This window comes from Eptatretus burgeri, chromosome 16 (genome assembly GCF_056783735.1).
Source record: "Eptatretus burgeri isolate ZD-2024b chromosome 16, Ebu_testis_v1, whole genome shotgun sequence".
Taxonomy (NCBI): Eukaryota; Metazoa; Chordata; class Myxini; order Myxiniformes; family Myxinidae; genus Eptatretus; species Eptatretus burgeri.
Window position 1 is genome coordinate 6829351 of NC_140976.1, and position 14547 is coordinate 6843897.

The window sequence follows — 14547 nt, forward strand, 5'->3', positions numbered from 1 at the left end:
GCGGTTATTCCGCTCCAGGCTGAACTATCCCACCTCCTCATCATACGTCTTCAAAAACACCAACCTCGACAGTCTTTTATCGGGTGTTTCACAGGAAGTCCGGAATGCACGATTGTTTTCCACTGATGTTTACAATAAGTATCTCGATGTCCGGAGGATGCCAGTTGTTCATCCGACGTAGACCCGCTAACGAGGGTTGATGGGCAAATCGACTCGCTCAATAGGCTGTCATCGACTGAGGCATCTGCGCCATTGTCCTTAGTCACAAACCAAATTGCTTATCCTTGCCTCTTCTTAGGCTCGACACAGGGAGTGTGAGCAAATTGCCTCTGTTAGGCAGCACAGCCGCAGTGCACCTAACGGGTGTCGATGGGCTGGGTTCGCCCATCGTGCCGCCTTCGTAAAAGATGTTTGTACCTAAAGCAGGTGACACATCTCTGCCGACGCCTCCGTGAGAGCCAAAGTATGGGTTTGAGTTTAAAGCAGCACATGAGTGCCCAGGGAACGTTTCTTGAAGGGGGAAATGGATTTCGAGAGACACAAACAGTGCAACCTATTTCAACTGTTATCTGCCTCCTCTCCGAAAAAAAATATCGGTTTAGCTCAGACTGAGGAGTTCCAGGTGGACAAGTTCGATGGTGTTCACACCTCATATCACACCGTCAGCGACCACACAGTTTTCACATCTCTCAAATTCGACATTTCGCTGGTTCATAAGGGCCTCAGCCTCCAGCACTGGTCCATAAGGGCCAGGGCCTCCAGCTTCATCACGTGGTCCAAGCACACCTGTGATTTATAGTGGTGGAAACAAAGGGACATATGAGGATTAGGATTGTAGATCACAAAGAGAAACATCTGCACAATCCTTCAGGTGATGATACATCCATCCACAGATTTTTTTTTGCTTGTCATGTGCTTTGGAGAAGGTGATGACGGTTTGAAGCATGATTCACCTTGAGCCTCGGAACACAGCATGGCATCTCGCAAAGTGCACTCACGAAATGGACAACGCGTAGCAGGTTGGGAGCTAACGGCAAGGCTTGTATTCGAATATTAGCCCCAATTATGTCATAAATGATGCGCTTTGAAGGGGCTTGCAGCCTCGACGCACGATGAGACCCAAACTATTTTGGTTTCCCATTGGAATCCGTGATGTCGCAGAAGGAAAACCAAGTAGGCATTTGTATTCTTGATAATGTGACATGTTTTGTCCCGTACTTGCAATGCTTGTAATCCCTCCTTTGGTTTGAATGCACGTGGGAAGTAAAAATTCTCCAACGTTGTTGTCCGCCAACGTCCACATCCCTGGATATCCCACAGACTCCGCGGGCCGAACATTTTCGACCTTCTCTATGACGTCAGCACCGATGTGCACGATGAAATGTCTCCTTGAATCCGCGCGGTGATTTTGTGAGATTTCCTCATCAACACGTTCATACCATGGAAACTCCAACATCGTGAGGCGTTGAATCCACTTGGCATTCCCGAGAAAATTATTTTGAAAGTTGTGCCATTTTTGAGCCGCCGAGCCTGTTTAAGCCTGGTTCGAACGATGTGGAGCAACACATGCGTTTGAGGTGTGAAGGCGCACCTGTCGAGCAGAGAGATCGCGGCCTGTTCTTTTCAACCCGCGATGCTATTTGGAGTGGAGATCTCCGAGCAGGCACAACTTTATTTTTCTTCGCACATCGATCTCCGCAATTGGCCTTGTTGTCACGAGATAATAGCACGAAGGCCACACGTGGCAGCCACCACCCTCTGTCTGTTGTACTCGGGCAATGTCGGACAGCAAACTGAGGAAAACCTCACCCTGATACAAGTATCTTTTTCACCTGGAGTCTTTGAGTGAAAAGATACTTTATTTGAAGACCCAGGTCCATTTCCTTCGCTATCTTTTCTGTTGAATCTTTTAATACGAAGCTATCACAAGCTGATTGGATTTTGGTTAAGGTCCCGATGCAGATCCAGCCGATCATTGGGATTCAAAATGTGAACTGTTTCAGTTTGGTGGAGGTGGCACTCTATCGAGTGCCCTTTGAGTTTCCTCCCACACCCCTTCCCCCCCTCCCCAAGTTTGAAGAGCCTCAAGCCCTTTACTGGAGTAGCTCAAACCAATATCACAGCAGACGATGGCCTGAGAAAACACACGTGGCAGATGAAGCAATGGCATACCAATCAATCCAGTAGCCATCTACAACACCTTTCCTGTTCCACCAAGTTCCCTGGTTATGATCTGCCTCGGAAGGAATGGTGGAACCTTAACTGGCTCCAAACGGATGGTGGCAGATTCCATCACAACATGTTCTGCTGGAACTTTGTGTGGCCTCCCCCAGACTGCAGATCATATTGTGCAAGAATGCCCCATACATCACCTAGAGGGAGAATGGCAAGAACTACAGCACCTGACCACAATGGCTGGCTGAAAACAGATAACTTCACGTCGCAGACCAACAACCCAGAGACATGCCAAAGGAAAGAAGAAGCTATCATTTTTGAGATGTTGAAGAGGAAGTGGGGTTTTTTTGGGGGGGGGATTGTTCCTCCCTGTTGTAGAGGAAGTATTTTAGATTATTTTTCTTTTTTCTTCCAAGATGTATAATTTGCCATCCCTCTCACTAGTAAACTTGAACGACACGCAGTAGAGTGCATTCCTCCACCAGGCTGAACAGTTTACGTTTTTGTATCCCACTGATGGGCCGGATCTGGACCCTGATCAGCTTGTTCTTGTCACCTACCCAACTCATCCACCAAGTTTTGTCATAATCAATCATCAACTTTTTTGAGATATCCTGCTATTTATAATGTTAGGCCCTATCTTTCAATGGTGAAGAATCATTAAAAAATTCTTTTAAAATTCCTGGACCTGGATCTGGATATTCACCAAAATCGAACCAATTCGTCCGTGTCATACACCCAACTTGCCCACCAAGTTTTGTCTGAATCCGTCCATAACTTCTTTAGATAACCTGCTCACAGATAAACAAACAAACAGGGGTGAAAACATCACCTCCACCCAGCTTTGGTGATGGAGGTAAAGATACAATTTGGTTGAGAATATGAAATCCAATCCTTTCAATGGCTCTTTGAGGCCATGTGCAACTCTCGTCATGCCCTCCTGCATTATGAAACATCTCAGTGTGTCGTATGTGTCAGGTACCCCACTCATTGAGTGTTGCTCAGTGACCTTGCAATGACGTTGCAGCGACTGTGACATCACCGATCACAGACACTTAACTCTGGCCGAAGTGATTTGTGTGTCACTGTGTGACCACATTCATGTTGAAGTGTTGCATGTCATCTAGGCCTCTGGTTGAAACATTGAGATGCCCAGCTGAATAACGAGTCATATGCACAGATTGCTGCTGCAGCAATAACTTGGATCTCTCGGCCACGTCCTCGTATTGAGTTGTAACAGTGGAATGCAATGGTAACCGAAAAGCAGTCTCCAGCTGTTCATCAACCTTGTAAGTGTAGCTTACGGTACTCGGAACCATTGATGTTTCAGTCACTGCTCGGCTCATTCTTTCATCTGGATTGTTCCCGCAGTTATTGTTTCTAAGCTGCTGCAAATCGATTTGCCTGGCTTGGGTTCAGGATCAAGCCTCCAGCCACGATCTGCGGGGCAAAGGGCCTAACTGGATCGTTTCTTCACTCCTATTTCGTCGAATACACCACCAGGCTTGGCCTCTTTGACGTTCCAGTCTTAGTTCGTGAAGATGGGATCACAAGTTCGAATCCGTATGCCATGTTGATTTGGCCATCGTCTCTAAATATCGTCGTACTTCATACTGAAGTGATAAAGCGATGTCTCTGAATCTCCTGGTGATACACGTACAAACCCAAATCCATGAGCCTTTTAAAGCCATTGAAGAAATACAAATATTGTACATCAGCAAGGCCTGGTATTGTCCAAGTTTCTCTGCAGTGTCTGACTTTCCTGAGCTCTTTCAAATTCTCTGCCAATCTTATGGGGAGCTCCCAGGACACCAAGAAACCAGGCTATTCAAGCGGGCCAGGCCACATTTGGTTCTTTTTTGCACAGACATCTCGGGCCTTTCCTACATTTCAGAATATGGCTCCCAGTGGAATATATTTCCACACCAGCTTTCTCTTCCCATAGCTTCCTCCCTCCCCCCCCCCATTTTCTCTACATCATGGCATGGGAGCTATTCACCAGACAAGTGATGTTTTGTGAAAGAGCAAAATACAAAAGGCTTTTATGCGATTCTTCAAATAACGTTTGTGATGCAGAGAAGCATGAACTATGTCCCAGGTTTTAAAAGTTTAGCAGTTTTCTAACCCCATCTCCTCCTCTCTCCCCCACAGCGTAGGCATGGCGGGTTTTTATCCCCCAGTGCTTTGTCACGTACATACACACCCGTAAATACACTCCAGTGCACACACGCAGAGATGTACCTGCCTACCTGTCCCAGCCACCTGTGTCCGTGTACCGCTGTCATTCGGCATTGATACAGTTCCCCTTTAAACGAACCCACTGCCCTTACCCCCTCACCCCACCTGTATCGAGAAAAATACAATATGCACTGCAGTAAAATATAAAAAATAGGGGCAACACCCCTGGGCACTCACCTGGTAGCAGCTGGATAAGAAAACTAGGGAACCACTGCGAGGTGTGGATGACCCACAAAATATCAGAGAAGAAAGTAAATATCTGTGGATGTTTTTTTTAATGCCGTGAACAAACTTTGTTACATCACTGGTGATGAAGGTAGTGGTCAAGTTTCATCAAAACCGCATGTGTAGTTTCAGAGAAGAAGTTGCAAGTGTTTGTGGACAGACGGACTGACGACACGCCATCCCATAAGCTTCCTGGAACTATGTTGCAGATGAGCAAGATACAAAACAACATGCTATAGTACTTTCGTTCCTGGGATAAAACCTGGTGAGAATTGTGTGCCATCTTTATTAGCTCACCTGGAATGTAATTCCAGGAAGCTTATGGGATGGCGCGTCGTCCGTCCGTCCATCCGTTCACAAATACTTGTAACTTCTTCTCTGAAATGACACATACGGTTTTGATGAAACTTGACCACTATCTTCATCACCAGTGATGTAACAAAGTTTGTTCACGCTATTTAAAAACCGGGTTCTGATGGGGGTTGCTCCCCCAAAATAGGTATTTGCTATAACATTGGTTCATTGGTACATTTTGTTGATTCTGTCCCACCCACGTTGACTTCGTCCTCCATATCATTATTCTACCAGGTTAGCGCCCAGGGGTATTGACCCTAATTTTTTTTTTTGGGGGGGGGGGTAATTTGCACAGGATGAGGTGGGCCAAACTGGGGCCAGTGGGGAACAGGATGAGGTGGGACAAGCTGGAGCCAGTGGGGTTCAGGATGAGGTGGGGAACAAGATGAGATGAGAAGAATGGATGAACAGGATCTTACAGAAAATAAAAGGTTTATATGGTTGTGTGAAGATCAGAAATGGGGATGGAATAAGGCAAGAGATGGCGATGAGATGAAGAGCTGAATGAAAGAGCAGGATTGTGCTGTGCAGGTGGAAGGGGAATAAAGGAGGGGAGGTGAGGAAAATCTCGGGCATTATGAGGTTAATGAGGAGGGTGTTGCTGCCTGAGTGCCGTATCCTGATGGTACAGTTCAGGTTGAAGAACCATTCGGATATGGATTGTTAGACCGGATGAAGGGATTTCAAAAGTTGACTTCCTCGCTGGCAACGAGCATTCCCATTATGGAGTAAAATGGAACCCTTAAACAAAAATGTGAATTTAGACAGGTGTTAATTGGTAAGGATACATGCAAATGATTATTCAATATACCAATTAATATCTCACATTTATCTACTCATTGCTGATGCTGCTCTTTGTCCCCCTCATTCCTGCATGTGAGTGACAGACTGTGTGTGTGTGCGTGTGTATTGCGTTGTGTCTGTGTGCGTTTTTGCGCGTGTGATTTGTTTGATAATAATTGAATACACTTTTTGTGCTGCCCTTGTTTCCTCCACCCGACACAGCCTTGCCCTTCTTGTATTTTAATTTTTTTGCAACCGCTTGTCCAATCGATGCGAATCTTTAAAAGGGACTCCCTGTGCCGAATATTTTATTGATAAGTCTAACCTGAGAGGTCACATGGCATGGCAGCCATATTGGATTAAAGGAATTTTTTTTGACATATTCTCCAAAACTGCTCAATGGAAAAAATTGAAACTTGGAAAATGTCATCAAATCCCCATGATGTACTTAGGGTGTTAACGATGACATCATCGGTGAAGTGGTATTCCAGCCATAATTGGTGGAATCAAAATCCTTATCCAAAAAATCTGAAACTTCATATATCTGATCTATGACCCGTTGTGAATGAAGAATTAAATTTTTGATGTCATCAGTCACGTGGTCTGGTGACCATATTGGATTGAAAAAACAACCCCCATAAAACATCTTCTTCTCCAGAACCGCTGAACAGATTGATCCAAAACTTGATACACATGATCGACTCACCATGGGGAATATAGCTTGAAAATTTCAACATCATTGGACACATAGTCTCGCAGTGATGTAAGATTTAAACTGAAACCTTTAAGAAACATCTTCACTCAAACCACTGAACCAATGGATCCAAAACTTTATATCATCGACTATCCATGAGGATACAAAGGTGATAGCTAAATCCACCTCCTTCAAATTCCCTGCTTTCCTTCCTGAAAGTCCCTGTAGTGTCCATGTTGTTTATCCCATGTACCCCGCCCCATCCTGCTCCCTTCCCCAGATATCCTCATGTCTATTCTTCACTGTTTTCTGCTTCCCTCTCACATTCCTCTTGTCTCCTGCTCCCCTTGTTATATGTTCTGTGTGTTAGCTCTTATACGAGCCTTGACATTGTATATAGAAATAAAAAATAATTAAAAAAACAAACAAACAAACACGTCATTGGTCATGTGATTTGGCAGTCATCTTGAATTGAATGAAAACCTTAAAATATCTTCTTCTCTGAAACCGCTGTACAGATCGAAGCGAAAATTTATTTGTATGATTGACTGCCAGTGGGGAATAAAGTTAGATCACGATGATGTTATCGGTGAGGTCGTGTGGTAGCCATATTGGGTTGAAATGAAAAACCTTTAAAAATCTTCATTCCTGAAACTGCTGAACCGATGGATTTCAATCATGAACCAAACTTTAAATCACTGTGTGTCCGATCAAAGCAGGGTTGTATCAAAGCGGGGAGGCTTGTTTCATATTCATTGATGCAATTTAGCCTTAATGTGCACAAAAGTGGTCATTAAATATCCTAATAATCCATCCATAATACATAAAGCTACGAATAATGGAAATGTGCATGACATAATAGGGTGCATGGATGATACGGGTATGTGAACCATAACAGTAGTGTAGTCAGTTTTTGTTCAGAATGTGCGCACGAGGTGAGACTATGTGTTCTTCGAATGCTACTAGTATTTACTTGTTGTCCGTTGGTTCCAGTCGCCCCACAGCCTCCTACCCTCCAGGGAGACTCCACAGAGCTACGTGAAGGTGACACACTTGCAGTGAGCTGCTCAGCAGATCAGGGGAAGCCAGCCCCCTCCCTGCGCTGGTTCCTTCGAGACAGGGAGCTCAAAGGTAAAACGCATGCACTTAAGATTTTTTATATCATTAAAGCATTTCATAAAGGTTTCTAAAAAAAAATTCAGATGCATATTGTTTATTTAATAACTAATGCCTGAAAAGCCCAGTGTATGCTGGAACTCTGCTGCAAATGCACTTGGGCAGTGTGAACATGCATGTTGGTGGTGATAAAATGAAAAAAACCACTTTCCTTACTCTCTGTCTCGGAATATTAAATGGGTGCACCTGCCACTGAGCAGGCCGAGTCCTAAACCATGAGATATTTTCGTTTTAAAAAGACTTTCTTTGCAGAAGGAGCTATATTATTTTCAGAAAGGTACTCCATGTTATGTCACACAAGGACGTTTGTATTTGAAGACGTATAACTCGTTTGTTGATGTATACCTTGTTTATTGACATGCTCCCCATCCATATGTCCATCCCCCATTGGCTCCACCCCAGCGGGACACACAACGCCGAGCGAGGGGAATGGACGATCATACCATGTTTCGGAACCGACGGTGATGGAGACGGATGAACGCATGTTCCGAGCGTCCGTGGATCTGGAGTTGGAGGTCAGCTGGTTGGACGATGGTGGAGCGTTGGTTTGCGGTGTCGATCATCCTGCATTAGACAAGACGTCACTGGAGGCACAACGTATTCTACACGTACATTGTAAGTATCATTATTTATTAGGTCATCTCTACCGAGATGACCTAATAAAGCCGGACCAAATGTCCGTACGTCCGTCCTTACGTCCGTCAACAATTTTTCTTTCCAATCTTGATGAAACTTAGTATGTGGGTAGAGGTCGATGAGTGTTGCACAACGATATAACTTTTGGCCGGGTTCAAGGTCAGGGACGAGGTCACGAGGTCACGCAAGTTATAAAAATCGCCATTTTCAAAACCTATCTCGTCTGCCATTCTTCAAGATATTCGGCAACTGTTTATTGATTATGATAGTAAAAAATATTATCTTTTATCTAACCGGACAGATTTTTGAATTTCCGTCCCGTTTGGCTGCCACGTAACCTGGAAGATGGTCAAAAACACCTCCCGATACAAAGAAAACTTTTTATTTCCGATCTTGATGAAATTTGGTATGTGGGTAGAGGTCCATGAGTGATACCCAACGGCATATTTTTTCCCGGATTCGAGGTCAGGGTCAAGGTCACGAGGTCACGGAAGTTGTGAAAGTCGCCATTTTCAAAACCTATCTCGTCTGCCATTTTAGGAGATATCTGGCAACGGTTAATCGATTATGATAGTAAAAAACATTATAGAGATGACCGTCACCCCCACACGGGGGTAATTTTTATTGTTGCAATTACTTATTTTGCACTTCATTGCTATATAATTATTAATTAATCAAAGATTTTCAACATTATAAGTTTGTTCTGATGAACCAACCGGATGACCCACTTGATGAGGAGTCAGGAATAATTTGTGGGATTTCGCTTTGACTGTTGTATCCCTCAATAGGGCCAAGGGGGTTCATTGCCTCAACAATGAATTGCTTATTGGTTAATTTTGGGCAATTTTAAACCATGCATCCTTTACTTGTTTGCTCATAGTTATTGAATGTCCCCCCTTGTATCCTTTACGAGTGTCAAAATGAGATGTTTTTATTCAATCCTGAAGTTTTGTCCAAAATTTTACTTTTTAGAGGCAAAAGTGAATGCCACAAACTCTTGATGTACTTTCTTCTTTTGTATTCAGCACAAGGTTGCTGGGTAGCATCACTGCCTGAGGGTGCCACTGACTCAGTGCTGTCTGTAAGCTTGAGCAGGAATTTACAATTTGTTCAGGGTACTGGTGATAGCTCGCCTACCCTTCGCGAAGGACACCATGGGATCTTTAACGTTCACTAACTAATGCCGGAAGATGGGACGTCCAGTTTAACATCCACTCGTGAGATGGCACACACATTGATGAATCACCCTGCATGTGAAACACCAGGATGACAGTTTTTAGCTGGATCAGGCTTCAAACCCAGTATTGACAGCTCAGAGGCAAGTGTGTGTACCTCTGGGCCATCCTGCCAGCCCTCTCGAGGTATGAGACATTGTCATGGGGTGGTTGTGCAAGTGGACGTGCTGCAGGCTGCCTCATTATCCCAATATGACTGACACTGTTGGGATAACACGCAATGGGCAACGCTGAGCCACCAATAAGGCTCCTGTAGAAGCACATATCCCAATGGCTGTATTTCGTCTGCAAGATCATTAGCTTCTTTCAATTATTTTATCATTAGTTTATACGAATAGCACATTAGCTGCTCTTTGTTGATATTATTCGAGCTTGTTGCTGTGGGAAGGTGCAACCACTTGTACTAGCAGAAGACAAGCAGATCTGAGGTCCTCAAAAATATCTCTGTGACAACTGTGTTTTAAAAAAAAATCAAGACACATCTTTATAAGGGTTTCTACATTCAAATGTTTGCTTGCCTCTTTTACCCATACTTCATTGCAGTACCTATGATAAATATTTAGAGCATCCCATTTTGTCTCTTACCGATCTGGTAAATGTGCATCATCGAGTGAACACACTTGAAAGAGATCATCAGAGGTGAGACAGTTTAGCAGCCTGATATCTTCACGATGTATAATAACCTTTTGAGAAAGCAGGACATGTCTTGGGGTATCCGAATCCGGAGCCTTCCTCAGCAGCTATCAAAGCAATCATGGAACAAAAGCCTGATTACAATATCGGTCTCCTTTGAGACTTGTCATTTTGGTGAATTGATCAATTACGCATTTCGTCAACAAAATGTTGAAATTTGGTTAAATTGCTATGAAACTTCATTCTATCGATGTCCGTGCCCTCGATCCACTCACAACGCGACATGAGACTCGATGAGATTTTGCTTTCAAATATCCCAAAATGACAAAGAATAACACATTGAATAGCAACGAGACTTCACTTCCTTTTTGTTTCCTTTTAAAATGTCGTGAGTTAATTATTTGCACTTGATCAGGTCTTGAAAAAACACATTGATTATAATCGATTTTCACCTAAAGTGACTAAATCCCATCAAGGAGTCAGGTTTCATCCACCTGCACTGGAACACCTCGAGTCGGGAATAAGACTCATAAATTTAAATCACAATTTATTGACTTATTATTTTACATTCATGATTTAATCTCTTTTAATATGCACGTTTAAGAATAATGCTTGACTTTTATTGGTAGGACATGAACCCTTCTGCTGCCTGTTTTTGTCTTGCAGATCCCCCCCGTATATTTGTGTCTGCATCCAGCTCACACCCTCGTGAAGGACAAAGGTTGGACTTGATGTGCGATGTTCAGAGCAATCCACAGTAAGTCTACCTCCGTTGGTGTTCTTCTCTGTGCTTGCTGTGAAGAAACCTCACAAAGAAAGACAAATGTCAGACTGAAGCAAATGAGCACATGTAAACGCCAACAGCCAAAATGTTAAACAACCTCAACAAATCACAGCCTTCGCTTTTCAAAGCTGGTCAAAGAGGTACTCTTAATAATAGTGCCCCTGTTAGGTGGGCACTCTCTGTAATTCCTCTTTCAGAGCCAGATAAATGATCGTCCTTGCAAATGTCCTGCAGAATTAGCTATGATATATTTTTGCATTCAGCAGTCATCTGACGAATCACGCGCTCCTATTTTAGAAGCTTAAACGGAAGGTGTGTTACAAATGGTGTGCCAAGTCCCCTGATTAAGTGGACAGTGTGTCATTGTCTTTTGACCGTACCTTTTCCATTTCGGTCTCGATGCAAGTAAATCTTAGCAGTTAATGTGTCATTTCCTCCAAAAATTGCTCACTGCAGATATTTCTCTTGAAATTTTCTTTTCTCTTTATAGTCACCAAAATTGTTTCTAGAAAATTTTGCACTTGCCACATTTAAGGAATGATTTGTTCAACAGGTTTAAATGTTACATATCTCCTTTGTGAACAGTTATTATTTTAGATAATTTATTTATTTGCTGTGATTTCTTTCGAGCATGTTCCTTATATAGATACTTTATAAAATGTTTAAAGTGTAGGTACTTTATTAAATTTTCTGTGTATAGCTACTTTTGTAAATGTTCCGAGTGTTGATACTTTATTAAATGTTCCGAGTGTAGATACTTAATTAAATGTTCAAAGTGTAGATACTTTATTAAATGTTCCGAATGCAGATACTTTATTAAATATTCCTAATGGAGATGCTTTATAAAATGTTATGAATGTAGATGTTTTCTAAAATGTTCCCATTATAGATGTTTTATAAAATGCTCCAAATACAGATACTTTATTAAATGTTCCCAATGTAGAAACTATTAAATGTTCCTAATGTCGATACTTTATTAAATGTTCCCAGTGTAGTTATCTCATTAAATGTACCTCGTGTCGATACTTTATTATAGGTTCCTCATGTTGATACATCATCAAATGTTCCTCATGTCGGTACTTCATTAAATGTTTAAATTATAGATACTTTATTAAATGTTCCGAATGCAGATACTTTTTTAAATGTTTCCAGGAAAGATACTGTACTTTATTAAATGTTCCTGATGTTGATGCTTTATTAAATGTTCCTCGTATAGATGCCTTATTAAATGTTCCTTGTGTAGATACTTTATTAAAGTTTCCTCATGGAGATACTTTACAAAATAATCCTCTTGTGAATACTATATTTAATATTCCATGTGTAGATGCTTCATTAAATATTCCTCATGTAGATACTCTATTAAACGTTCCAAACATCTTAAATGTTCCTAACTTTATTAAATCTTCTGAGTGTAGATACTTTACAGAATCTCCTGGGTGTAGATACTTTATGAAATGTTCCCAATGCAGATACTTCATTAAATCATCCTAGTGTAGCTACTTTCATAAATGTTCCTTCTGTAGCTACTTCATTAAATGTTCCTTACGTTGATACTTTATTAAATGTTCTTATTGCAGATACTTTATTAAATGTTCTTCGTGTAGATACTATATTTGTGTCCCTTGTGTGGATACTTTATTGAATGTTATGAATGTATATACTTTATTAAATGTTCCGAGTGCAGTTACTTAAGTAAATGTTCCTAATGTAGATACTTTAATAAATCTTCTCCGTGTAGATACATTATTAAATGTTTTTCATGTTGATACTTTATTAAATATTCATAATGGAGATGCTTTATAAAACGTTATGAATTTAGATGTTTTATGAAGATATTTTATGAAATGTTTAAGGTGTAGATACTTTATGAAATGTTCCTAATGTAGATAATTTATTAAATGTTCCGAGTGTAGATACTATATGAAATGTTCCTAATGTAGATACTTTATTAAATGCTTCTCGTGTGGATACTTTATCAAATGTTTTGAATGTAGATACTTTATTCAATGTTCTGGTGTAGATATTTCATTAAATGTTCTTCGTGTAGATACTTTATTAAATGTTCCGAGTGTAGATACCTCCTTAAAGCCTGGTGTTGGCTTAGTGGTTTCGGGTGGTGGCTTGGGATCCCAGGGTCCTGAGTTCAAGCCCCGTTGGCTGCTGAATTAACACCAGGGGTTGACTCAGCCTGTCATCCTTCCGAGGTCGTCGAAATGAGTACCAGTGTACTGGTCCTGGTGTATGCCCTGGTTAGAATAGGTGTACCATATCCCTGTGTGTCGTAAGAGGCGACCAGGGTTGGCATCAGGAAGGGCATCCGGCCATAAAACATTGCCTCAAGAAAAAGCCCAACCCCTGCACAGCAGGGAAAAATGGCTATAAAAACGGTAGATACCTCCTTAAATATTACGAGTGTAGATACGTAATTAAATGTTCCTAATATAGATATCTTATTAAATCTTCTGCATGTAGATACATGATTAAAAGGTTCTAATATAGATACTTTATTAAATGCTCCTGATATCAATACTTCATTAAATGTTCCAAGTGTATATACTTTATTAAATGTTCTGAGTGTAGCTACTTTATTAAATATTCCCAGAGTAGATAGATATTTTATTAAATGTTTCTAATGTAGAGACGTTATTTAATGTTCCGAGTGTAGATACTTTATTAAATGATTCTCTTGTAGACATTATATTCAATGTTCTGAGTGTAGATACTTTATTAAATATTCTGAGTGTAGATACTTTAACAAATGTTCCGAGTGTAGAAACTTCCTTAAATATTAGGAGTGCAGATACATAACTAAATGTTCCTAATGTAGATACTTTATTAAATCTTCTGCATTTAGATACATGATTAAAAGGTTCTAATGTAGATACTTTATTAAATCTTTCCAGTGCAGCTTCTTCATTATATGTTCATAATGTAGATACTTTATTAAATGTTCCTGATATAGATATTTTCTTAAATGTTCTAAGTGTATTGTTGTGGGACGGGGGTCGGTGGCGAGAACGACCGCTAGATGGGGGAGTCTCCCACCAGACTCCCCGGAATTGTAGGCCGTCGCTCCGGATAACTCCGTGAGCCGGCGGGTCACTGAACCGACCGTGGACGCCAATATCTCAACCGCGTAGCGTAGGGTCTTTTTGTATAGAACCAATTTACCTAATTAAGTACGTGATTTCGACTACCGGGATTCCACGCCCTCGGCACGTCATGCTCGAACTAGGTCACCCTACAGACTGCGGTAGAGTTTCAACTACCGACTACCAACTCCGGTTCGGGTGCAGCCGAGCGGAAACTGCCAAAGCCGTGCCGGCTGGGATGAACAAATTATCGGTTATAAAACCCCGACTAAAACTCAGATCCGAACCATGCTGGACCAATGCAAGAAAGGACGGAAACGAACTAGGGACATTTCTACAATTGTATATTTACAATAAAGCAGGACACAGAGCAAGACTTATCGCGGAAATACAAGGCAGGCAAAATTTACAAGGATTCAAGCACTAACACAGTTTCTACTTACAAGGCGAGCCCACACACTCAGACACACACAGATATTTTATTGAAGACCCCCACAGCCAGAGAAGGAGAGACGAGCAGGG

At 41.7% G+C, this 14547-nt stretch overlaps 1 protein-coding gene across 2 annotated transcripts in view; it reads left to right on the forward strand.

The window, feature by feature from the left end:
* The window catches only part of LOC147010411 (cell adhesion molecule 2-like), a 97057-nt gene that overhangs the window by 25893 nt on the left and 56617 nt on the right, over positions 1–14547 (forward strand). For both annotated transcript variants that reach the window (XM_085858946.1, XM_085858945.1), the window contains exons 4-6: positions 7463–7600; positions 8048–8260; positions 10816–10906. In XM_085858946.1, the coding sequence (XP_085715072.1) occupies positions 7463–7600; positions 8048–8260; positions 10816–10906 (442 nt within the window). The remainder of the gene's footprint in view (positions 1–7462; positions 7601–8047; positions 8261–10815; positions 10907–14547) is intronic.